This window comes from Neopelma chrysocephalum, unplaced genomic scaffold (genome assembly GCF_003984885.1).
Source record: "Neopelma chrysocephalum unplaced genomic scaffold, ASM398488v2 Primary Assembly neopelma1_73b, whole genome shotgun sequence".
Lineage (NCBI taxonomy): Eukaryota > Metazoa > Chordata > Aves > Passeriformes > Pipridae > Neopelma > Neopelma chrysocephalum.
The window spans coordinates 5181749-5193495 of NW_020897734.1; the positions used below are offsets into that span (position 1 = coordinate 5181749).

Here is an 11747-nt window from a genome sequence, read left to right on the forward strand (position 1 = left end):
TGCAGTACTTATCACCTGGGCTTCGCTCCTTGCATTAAGAACATTTTTTTAGTGCAGACAGTAACAGTCGTATTGACTAGGGCAGATCTGGGGCTGTAAAAGAATTTCCTGTTGTCCTATTTCCGATTGTTAAAGTGGTAAAAAAAAAAAGAGCAGTACAGTAATGTGAATGTGAACGTGAATGACTGTCCTGGGTGCTGTCAAGGCTGGGTGAGTCAGACTTGAGCTGCAAAGGGCAGCGCCAGGAGTGTGCCCGGCGGCTCCGTGCCTGTCTCTGCTTGGGGAAGGAGGAGGATGTGAGGTAACAGCTCTGGGATCAGCCACTGGAGAAGCCCAGACCCCACTGCACATGCCTTCTTTGGACCTGGGATAGCAGAGGAGTGGTGTTCCTGTGTATCAACAGGGCTTGCTTGTGGCATAAAAGTAGTATTTTATATCAACTACAGGGGTAAGACAGTGATGGATGGGTAGCTGAAGGTCTCCATTCTGCCATGGAGAAGAGGCTTCTCCTCAGGGCTCTGCTGCCAGGTCAGGGCTTCTCTGGGCAACCTAGACACATGTTGTCCCCGAGAGCAGGGTGGTTTCTGGCTGCAGGATGTGGTCTCAAGGCTGAGATGTGTGGTGGGGACAGAAGCAGAGTGACAGAATGTGCTGTGGAGCTACCTGTTGTCTCAGGTCTGTGGGTGATGGTGACTTCTGCCCCTCTGCCTGTCAACCCAGCCTCTTTCAGTCCTGTGAACATTCCCTTCCTAAAGTAAAAGATTGAAACACTATAATTTAATGTAATGCTTTTCAGCTCTTCTCCTCCCTGCATTTCAGCTGCTGCTGGTGTGAGTTCTGGTGTCCAAAGCTGATCACCTCCCTGGCAGATAGGCTCCACACCAGGTCTTTAGTGAAACTGCTCTTAAAGCATGGGACCCTTTCTAGGCTTTGAGTAGTATCCACTTGCAGTGATCAGGGAAGTCCTCCTATTGTTTTTAACTGTAAAATATGCCAGCTTGGAATAAATGGATCAAGGCAAGACAAACCTGCCTGTGCTCTCTCTGGAGAGCGGTTTGCCTTGGCTGGATAGATTCGGGGCTGAGACGTGATTCTGGGTGAGGAAGGTGAGGAACAGCAGCTCCCCTGTGCCTTCCCACACTGGACCAGCCAGCCCAGCTTGCTTGCAGATCTGGCCTTTCATGTTTGTGGAGAGACTGAAGTGATGTGTGCTCCAGCAACGTGCCCAAGGTCACACAGCACAATAAATCAGTGTCTCATCAGGGATGAGAATCCAAGATATTTCTGTAGCCCCTCCAGCCATCACCAAGTCCTCTGCTATCACAGCCAGAATACACAACTTTGTATGCCTGTGGCACCCTTTTGAAGTTAAGCTGTGGATAAATAGGGAGACAGCAACACTTTCTGGGCAATTTTTCATTTTTTTTCCTCTCTATTTTGCTCAAGTACTTGAAATTAACAGAATCAAAGTATAAGATCATGGGCTTTTAGAGCTTGGTGCAGGTTGTTCTGTGTGCAGGGCTCAGGGCATCCTTCTCTCAAGCTGCTGTAAAGGCAGCTGCCAAAACCCAGACTTCCTCCCCTCCGCCCAGAGCCACGCTCCACACCACTGTGTCACTGCTCTGATGTAGAGAAAAAGCCGATCTTTTACCCATAGATTTTTCAATTAATTGGCTTCTTCTCCTTTAAAAAAAAATCCTTTTGGTGTTATTTTTCTTTTCTTTTCTTTTTTTTTTTTTTGAGGTCTGCCTTTTACTCGTTTATTCTCTGTAAGTGTTAAGCTGCTCATATTTTGGTGCATTGTGTTATGTGCTGAGAATTTTTATCAGCCGCCCTAGTGCTCGAATGTGGTGGAAATACCAATGTGTCTGAGGAGCGGAGGTTATGCACACAGATGTACAGAGCATCAAAATGAACGGTTTGCAGACAGACGGGGAGGAAACCCAGGCTGAGTCTGCACCTTTGCCACCTTCGATCCATCAAACCGGCACCGACCAAGCGCGGTCTCGTACGGGTAACGGCATTAGTGCTTTAATGCTGCTTTGCGTGTGTGTAGGTTATGGTAGGAAGGAAGGTGGGTCTTTGCGTAGGGAAGGGTTGTGCTTTAAGAGGGCCAGCTGAAATTACAAGCTCTTATCAAATGAAGGAGAATCCGCGACTGAAAAGCAGCCAGGATCCTGTGGTGTTCGGCGGGAGCCACGGTCGGATGCTCAGAAAAGGCTGGGGATGGTCAAACTGCTGGATTTGATTTCCAGCTTTGCACTTGGCTGAGCCTGGCTGCTTCTCTGGGCCCCGGTTTGTCCATCTGTGATGTGGGGGTGAAGCTGAGCAGTCCCTTGGGGTTGGCTGGCAGCGTGGGAATGCATGCAAGCACCAGGCACAAGGGTTTGCACTTGCCTGGGAGCCCTTGGACCTACTCATGGAGGGTCCTTGTAAAGGGTTAAACTACCACTCCATATTTCAGCACTGTAAAGTGGTGTTGGGACAGCCCCAAGTCAAGAGAATGGATCTTTATTGCTCTCGTATGAATAAAGCCCCAGCACTGGGAATGACACATTTAATCTTCAGTGGAGTGGACAATCTTGGAGATTTATAAAGCCTCTGTTGTGTGGGAGGTCTGTGGGGATCAAGCAACAAGTTAAAACACAACCAAAACCAAAAAGAACCTCCCTTCCTCCCTTTTTCCTTTCCTCCCTCTGTTCCTTTCCCACCTCTGCGAAAAGTCAAGCTTAAATGTCACGTCAAACTGAGCTTAAAACATGGTGGCCTTTAATGCTGGTCACTAAACCCAGGAACCGCTGGCTCTGAGGGCTTGATACACAGACAGACCTGCTGTGATGGATTTGCTGCCGTCACTCCTTCCCCAGGTTTCTGGTCTGGTGGTGGCAGGTGACACACAACCTGTTGGAAATTGAACTCCAGTCTGTAGAGCAGCAAGAAATGGCAGTAAAATCCCTCCTCCAAGCCTTGCCTTAAAATCAGTTGCTGTTTGAGGTAGAACCACTGCTGTTTGGGGTAGGATCTCCTCTCCTTGGGAGTGGGGGGGATGCGCAGCACCCGGCTCAGCATGGTTGGTAGGCACCCCCAGCTGGGCTCCTCTCCTCACCATCCCTTGTGTTCTCCCCACGCAGATCAGAGCGAAGGATTTCACTGCCGGGAGGAGTGCCGCATCCTGGGCCACTCGGACAGGTGCTGGATGCCCCGCGGTGCCGTCCCCAGCCGCGCCAAGTCCCCCGAGCATGGGAGGAACGTCATCGCTCTCTCCATCGAGGCGACGGCGGTGGACGCGGAGCCTTACGCAGACTGCAGCACAAAAAGGACCTTCGCCACCTTCGGCAAGGAGGGCGGCGAGCCCGCGGCCGAGGAGCGGCTCGCCAACCCCAAAGGCAAAAGAACGGTGGACCCGCCCGCCTGCAGCCCCAAGGTGAGCGGCGCCGTCCGCGAGGCAGGCAACGGGTGCGAGGCCGTCAGCCCCGTCACCTCGCCCCTCCACCTGAAGAGCCCTTTGTCTGGCAAACCGGCGGCGCCCTACGGTGCCGGGCACTGTGCCGGCAACCGGGAACGGGAGCCCTTTGGGAACAGTGGCCCTTCCCGGCCGACGGAGGCAGAGCCCCGGGGGGCGGACAGCGAGAGCAGTGGGCAGGAGGGCAACCCGCTCCTGCAGGAACGCCGGGAAAAGGACTCGCCCGGCGCCCGGAGACTAAAGGACATCGTCCTCTGAGCAGCACCCGGCGACAGGAGGATGAGGATGCGGATGTGGATGAGAGGATGAGGGACCGCACGACTCCCAGCGCAGATTGTTTTTATTGCTTACCAATGGTTCACAGATTGCTGTATTTAAAAGCTTTCCCTAAATGTATTGTTTATAAATGAAGCTATCGTTAATGTGACAATCCCACTTGTCTCGACAGGCGGCAGGGGTGTGCAGCCGGAGCGGAGTAGCCGGTGTTTTTGCTTCGCCGGGAGGCGGCGGGTGGCGGGGGCAGAGGCGAGACACCCCCAGTCCTCAAGAGTGCTCGGTATCCCCTCCTTGGAGTTTATATATTTTTATATCTCGAAACAAAGATAAATTTCCATTCCCGGAAAAGAATTGAGTGGCAAATTCCTTATTCGGACATGTTTAGTAACCACCCCGGCGGTTTTGTAGTCTGGACAAAGTAGCGGCTGTTTCTTGTGTGCGACTGTTCAAAGCGACAGTCGGGTGAGGTTCAACATTCACCCAACATGAGGTTGTTTGTATTTTAAGGTGTTGGTGTTTTGCTATGGACACCCCTGCAATTATGAATCCTTTTGCTGTCACATGCTTATCTGTACTATTATTGTATTTGATATTGCAAATTACTGTATGTCTGGTGATGGCAAAAGGCTTTCAGGCTTAAAAGAAAAGAATTTAAAAAAAAAATCAGAATCATCTTACTTAAACTTCGGGGAACCTGCGGTTTGCAGCCCCGGTGGAGCAAGCGCTTCTTCCAGCCCCCACCATTGCCTGCAGCCTCCCCTGGCTCTTGCAGGGCAGTGACAGGGCATTACAGGAAGATGTTTTGGGGAAAATCCTGCCTGGATTGCAACTGTCGGATGCACTGTGCTGAACTTTTTCCCTTATCCGTTTCTTTTGCGTAATTTCATGGCAAGGCATGGAAAGTTTTTTTTCCAGAAGTTGGTTGTTTTGGTTTTTTTCCAGTTCCCAGATTTAGATATCCCCCGTCTCCAATCATTTCCAAGTCAAAGAGATGGAATTATTTAAAAGATCTAAATTACCTGCTCAATTAGACACACACTTCCAAGTCAGCATTTCCCAGTCACAATTACGCCAAGTGTATGTGTGTATGTATGTCATCATGGCATGGATTTTAGACTGTTCTGATTTCTTTCTATCCCTGCATCATAAATAAGTATGGAATGAGCAATAGTGATGTTAATTTAGGGGCAGACAGGTGATATGTAACAACGCTACTAATTCAATTAATGTGCCTTCTTAATGGAGAAAAAATTAAAGCAATTCATTATTTTTTCTCATAATTAAGGACTTTTTTTGTGTGGGTGCAAATTTACTCATATAAAATTGATTTAAAAATTGAGCTACTTTAATAGCCATTTTGTAGAAGGGAGAGAGGGAAGGGATTCCACAGCTCTCTGCTCTCTTGCAGTGATAATTCCTCAGTGAGGTATGAGTAAGGTAGGAGGATTTCAATTAGTGTATTATTATTTTTACTATTATTGTTAACCCTTCACTGAACAGATTTTTTCCTACCCTAAATAATGTTTCCTAGAATTTAAAATTGATTATGGAAGGGAAAATATATAGCTCTTGCCAATGTTTGCTGTACCAGCAAGTTGAAATTAGTGGTTTCTAGAGAAAGAGTCTTTCTAGGTCTACATATCATGATAAAGTATTTGTTACTTTGATTTATTTAAATGAAAACAAGAAAACAATATCCAATCATTGTCATCCTCAAAATAAATTTAAACTCCAGCCATTTGTTTTTTTCAGGACAAATTGATCTTGGCTGAAGCCATAACCAGTCCAAGACAGGTCCACAGTCAGCCTGTTCCCCCTGCCACTTGCTAGGTCCAGGAATTGGGAAAGAATCAACAAAAAACAGTCATCTAATGAAATTTGTTACACTTCCCTCACTGGTGTGATGACTACCTCATTCAGCTCCCATCCCACGTGTTAATGTGATGTCCTGCATCCCTCCAGAAAGCAAACCGGGGTTTTTCCCTCATGTTCTGGATTCTGAGCCCATTTTTCAGGGATGTGTTGTTTCTGTTCCTGCCGTGTTTCCTGCCTGTGTACCGTTACTGCTGTCATTTATTTCTGGGGTTTTTATCCCCAAATGTGTTTTTTATTATAACACAAGCAAAGAAGAAAGGGGCTGGCTTGAGGCTGTTGGAGTAACTGGGTGTTCTGTAACCATCAGGCTGGGTTTATTCTGATGTTACCTGGTTTTGTCAGTTCTGGGAGGTTTTCTGGGGGGGGGAAGCTTCTCGTATGTGTTTGCTGAAAGATAGAGCCTGCGATGCCCCATATGTCAGATGCTCTTGGCTTCACAGGGCAACAACCCCATGTGTCCCCATCGTCTGCCCTACACCTCTGCCAGGATGGGACCCAGCTGCCCCATTGTGGGATGGGGATAGTGGGTGCCCCCCTCCATCATCCCCAGCTGCCTGGAAAAGCACCGGCCGATAATTTCTGCCGAGCGTTGCCCTCTGCCTGTGGAGCTGCCACCACCAGCCCAGCATTTTGGATGAAAAATAGATGCTAACTGAAAAGGAAGAGAGAAAAAAAAAGAAAAAATAGAAACATTTCTCTAATTTACCCAGAGGAAACATTCCTTGCCACTCTGAATAAAAGCACAGCCGAGAAAGAATGTGAAATAATTCTCTATTAAAAGGGGGCATTAAAGAGGTCAGTAAACCCTTATGCCTCCAAGAAAATCGTTTAAACATCAGTTTTCTGGGCTGACCCAGGCTGCAGCAGGGGATGCTGAGCGAGGGGCCCTTCCTTGGTATGGCCTCGCTGTGCGGGGCTGAGGGGAGACCCAGGGAGTGGCCCCAGCTTCGCTGCCTTGGCCCTCTCCAGAATATTTTGGTACTCCTGTCACTGTCCCTCTGTGTCGCTCGAGATGAGTTCAGGCTCCTGGGCAAATCGCAGTCTCTTGGGTTTTTCCCTAGTTGCATCAGAACTGGCCATGCAAAAAATGTTCCGAGCTGCAGGGGGGCGGGAAGGCTTTTTGGGAGAGTTCCAGATGTAATTATTGTGCTTTTTAATAACTTAAACCTGTCCTCAGATTTGGTTTAGGAAAAATCGCTGGGATCTGTTGGTTTCCTTCAGGCAGACTTGCTCTGCTCCCCTGTTTATCCAGGAGAGCAGCAGCCACTGACGATTCTCCCCCGAGCATGACGAGGACCCATCTGGAGCAGCCCTGGGGCTGGGGGCTGGGGGGCTGAACTCTTCCCTGCTCCCTGGGGAGCCCCGGGCTTTTCCCACCCTCGAGGCTGCAGGACTATGCCAGGAGGAATGGTGGAGGGCTGGGAGGGATGAGTGATGGCTGGAAAAATCCCCCTTGAGCACCGTCCTACTGAGGTTGTTGCCGTTCCCTGTTTGTTGTGAGCTGGAGGTGGCCTGTGGATCACACGTTGTGCAGAAGTGAATTCCTTTCTTTTTTTATTTTATTTTTTTTTTACAAATAGGAAACAAGTTGCTTTTGTAAAGAACACACTTGTCTGATGGGTATGTTGAAATTATTCTTGGGGGAAAAAAAAAGAACTAATTATGAATGGAAAACACATTTGTCTGTCATTGGGGAAAATTGATGGTCTTGTTGCTACAGCTGCTTTTGCAGCTATGGGTAGTCTCTGATCCAACCTGTGAGCTGCGGTACCCGCCGGGGAGAAGCCCAGCTGCCCCCGCTGCAAGCACTGCTGAGACGGAGCCTTTGCCGGCATCAGCTGATGTTCAGCTGATCTAAGCTGGGATAGAATCTCCAAACACACCTCATGGAACTGGCTCTCAGCAGCACACGCCTCCCTGCAGCCTGGCGAGGCCGGCGGTGGCTGGGCTGCCGCGGGACTGAGCGCGGTACGTCTCGTCATGGTGTCTCCGTTGCCGAGTATATGAAGAATAAATTGTTGTATATGCTGATATGTATGTTATGTACATTTTCACAGTGATTGAATCATTGTAAACAACAAAATGGAAAAAGGAAAAAAAAAAAAGAATCACCATTCTGTCTATTTTATGAAGATGATAAAGCAGCTTTATTAAATTATTACGATTCTGTTTCCAAATGGTGTACCTGCCACATTGGGATTTTTTCATCTGATGAGAACTTTGTTTTCCACCTAAATGTGATTTTCTTTTCTCTGCTTTGAGCATCTAATGCATTTTAGTATTAAAGCAATTATTGAATAAAATGGAAAGTAAGTGTTTGGTTAAATGTGCCTGAGTGGCTTTGCTTTGATGGGCTCCAGGTGCTGGTCCTGCAGAAGCCAGCACATGGCTGGGTGCCCTGGGTGCCACCCCAGCCCTGTCCCTGTCCCACAGCTGATCCGCTTTGGCACCCGAGAGGCTGCAAACCTCAGGCAGAACTTTCCTAGCCCTGAGGAGGGGTCATTACCATCCCCACAGGTGACCCACGGGGGCAGGCAGGCTCTGAGTTCCAGAGTGTCAGAGCCCCTCTCCTCACCCCTGTGAAACTGGGCATGGTGCTGGTCCTTTGCACTGCCACTCCTCACCTTCAGGGGAAACACAACTATGACAGGGTTGAGCACAGGTAGGAAACACCTCCAAAACACACCTCCACTGAGACATGGCAGAGGAGAAAAGACTTTTTTCCTTAGTTTTTCAGGAGGGTGCTTTGGAGGCTGTGGTGAGGTGGTGAGGAGCATCCACTGCCTCTGAATTAGCAGGCTGTTCATGGACCACCCTTACACACGGAGCACCTGAGCACTTTGTGGCTACAAGGCTAAATGCTCCTCCCCAATGGACTCTGCTCAGTCAGGGTGACACCAAGGTGGAACTGGAACAAAGCAGTGACATGAGAAGCCCCTTCCCTGGCTTGGGAAGATGCTTGAACTGCACAGCTGAGCATCACCCTGCATAGCTGGGGCACACAGGGACAGAGGTTAGCTGGGGTTAACCACACCTGGATGGGCTCCCATCACTTTAAACCCTCGGTAAAGACTCCAGCGATGCAGCAGGGGCTGTGGTCAGCTTTGGCACAGGTGTGTGTCGGCAGGGAGACCCCAGGTAACAGTTCACAGCCAGCCCAGTGCCAGCACCTGCAGCTTGTTTGCACTGTCATTAGTGAGTCATTTGGTAGGTGGGGAAAAGGAGATAAATCCAGGCTGTGGAGGGGAGGTTGGTGGTTGTTTGGAGGTTTGTACTCTATCTGGAGAGGAATGTTACTGTTGCTGCAGTGATGCCTGTGCCCGAGGAGGCAGTGAGCTGTTAGAGCAACCCCAGGCTGTGACCCTGCCTGCACCGAGGGCCCAGGGCCAGAGCTGTGCCAGCACCACGGACTTCTCTGCCAGGTAGGAGCTGACCCTGTCTGGGAAGGAATTGTCCCAGTGAGCTGCCCTTGAACATCAGCAGTGGGAGGTGGAGGAAGGCAGCAGCAGTGGGGCTGCCCAGGCTGCAGTGAGGGTCACTGGGGGACTGGTTTGGGGTCAATGCAGAGCCCCAGCCCAGGGCCAGGTATGGGCTCACTGTGGCCTGAGAGACAAAATGGGGCTGAAACCTCCCCGGAGGGAGGGCTCTGCTTGTAGCATCCCAGACCAGCCCCCATTCAGAACCTGCCAGGGCCCCGCGGGTGCTGGGCTCGCTCCTGGTTTAATAACCTCCCACCATGCAAAACCCATCAGCTCGCTGTGCCGGCTGTGGGCTGGGAGCTCTCAGGTGTCAGGTTGGAGACACGTCCCTGCTGTGTTCCCCAGCCAGTTGTCACTGTCCTCTGTCCCCGCCGGCGCACCCGAAAGAGTTGCAGCGTCTCCTCTGCTGAGACGGCTGCGGGACCGCGGCGTTGGGCTTCAGTAACAGCGCCGGGAAGGGCCGAGGTGGGCGGCCGGAGGGCGGGATTGAGCGTCTGCTGCAGACAAAAACGGGATCCTTCTTTCATGCGTGCCTGTCTGGAAACGCCGCTCGTCCCTAGGGATGCGCTGCATCTCACTGCTTGGCGGCTGCTGGGTGCTGAGGGAACGATCCTGGGCTGCAATGAGCTCCAGCCAGGTCCCTGGGGCTGGGTGGGGGGACTTGGGCCAGGCAGGTCTGTTTCTGGCTCTGGTTGTGCCACGCACAACTGATAGATAACAGGAACAGCCAGTGTGGAGAGCAGGGTGCTGCAGGTGGGCTGGGCTCCCTAGGGAACTGCTGCCCACCCAGACGTGGGAGAACCCATCACTGGTCCCCCGAGCTCCCCAGCGTCGCTAAGAGAGGGTTCCTGGGGCTGCAGCCTTGGCTGGCTGTCACTCTCACATGGAAGAGAGGTTCTGGGGGTGCTGTATTGCACCTCAAGGTACAGATCCCCCACCCCTGTGCCCCCTGCAGTGAGGGGCTCAGCCGTGAAGACCAGTTTGATGAAGCTAAAGAGAGAATAAATTAGCAAAGAAAGCAGTCAGCCCTCACTAGGCAAGGTTCAGAGCTGGTTCAGAGACACGAATCTCATTTCTGTTTCTTCTGGACATTATTCTATATTATATTTGATGTTAAACTGGAATATCTAAATAGAGCCAAATTGGATTAACAAGCAATGACTTATCATATGCTTTGACTGTTAAGCCCACAAAGACAAGAACAAATAAATTGGAGGAATCAAAGACCTAAAAGCACAGAGCAAAAATATACATAATATATCTCTGTTTGAAGCAGGGCTCTGCAAACACGGAGTACTGTGGGTAGGGAAGGGGGGACAAATGTCCCTGTCCTGCCTTTCTGTCTGAGCTGGACCCAGGCTCTGCTCCTGTGCCTGCTTGCCTTGGGCAGGAACCAGCATCCAACTTTCCTGGCAGCCCCAGTAGGCTTCCAGTTGTTTAACTTGCAGCTGCTTTTTGTTTTGTGTTGTTGTTCTTTTCTTTTGAATGTGATGTAACCGAGCGTCCCCAAAGAGCCATCAGAGAACAAACACAGGCAGGTGTACAATTATAGAGCTCACCTCTGCTGCCACACACAGCCCTGCTCAGCTCCCTCCCTGCTCTGGCCCTCGGTGGTGGAATGGGCTGTGCAGGAAGGATGGCTCTTTGGGGACAGACTCTGGGCTTTAGGGTAGACATCACACTATTGGCGGGGGTGTCTGGGCAGTTTCTGTGGGGATGTGGCTGGTAACTGCTGTGCTGCAGCGTGATCAGTCACTGCAAGCCAGCCTTTAAAATAAAACAAGCCAAGAAAGCAGCACTGTCGTGCTGCTGTGGAAAACCCTGCCGTGGCACTTTCCATTAATACAGATAAAAAATTGAGACACAGGGCAAACAATATTAACCCCATCACTGATCAAGCTTAAAAGCTTTTCCCAAGAAAAATTGTCTCTGGATTGCAGTTAAATAATGGGCAAGGGGGTGGTTGGCTGCAGAAGCCTCTGCCACAGTGCCGACAGGTTCTCCTGCCCAGGGCATGGGAAGGTGGCTGGGGTGGCAGCAGAGGGTCAAATACCAGGCTGTAATCCCTTGCAAAGCTTTAGGACAGAGGAAGCTCCAAATTGCCCCTGTGCTTTAGGAGGAGATGGCACACAAGCAGATCATCAACCTCGGCAGAGGCCAATCTGTGCTGCCTGAGGGTGATGAGTTGTTTTCCAAGGCCAAAATAAAAAGGAATTACGATAATAAAACCTCCAAGACAGAAACTAAGTGTAAGGGTTTCCAGTTTCCCAGACAGGAGAAATGGGGGTTAATTGATGGGAGCTCACATTTCCCCAAATGTGGAGGAAACTGGGGCAGGGGCTCCCTGTGCCCTTAGGGCAGAGTGTCCAGCTTGGCCCTGCTCCATGGATGCAGCAGAGCTGATTTTCCCTTTCTCCCCAAACCTCTGCCTTCTCCAGCTCGTGTTCACTCCCAGCCCCTTTTGGAAGCAGCAATTCTGCCCATGAAGGTGGGTGCTGTATCACCAGTGCATTTTGTCATTGCCAGGCTTGGCAGACGTGAGCCCCCAGCACGTTGGACCTGCTCACCCACTGTGGTGCTGATGCAGCTTCATGGGTCAGGGGCCACCTGGGAAGGGCTGGATGTGAGCTGGGGGATCTGGGAAGGGCTGGATG

At 50.6% G+C, this 11747-nt stretch overlaps 1 protein-coding gene across 2 annotated transcripts in view; it reads left to right on the plus strand.

Annotated features, from left to right (window-relative positions):
• PCDH19 (protocadherin 19) overlaps positions 1 to 7940 on the plus strand; it is a 58824-nt gene extending 50884 nt beyond the window's left edge. For both annotated transcript variants that reach the window (XM_027687216.1, XM_027687217.1), the window contains exon 5: positions 3132 to 7940. In XM_027687216.1, coding sequence (XP_027543017.1) covers positions 3132 to 3721 — 590 coding nt within the window. In that variant the 3' untranslated portion in view covers positions 3722 to 7940. The remainder of the gene's footprint in view (positions 1 to 3131) is intronic.
• Positions 7941 to 11747: the final 3807 nt, after the last annotated feature.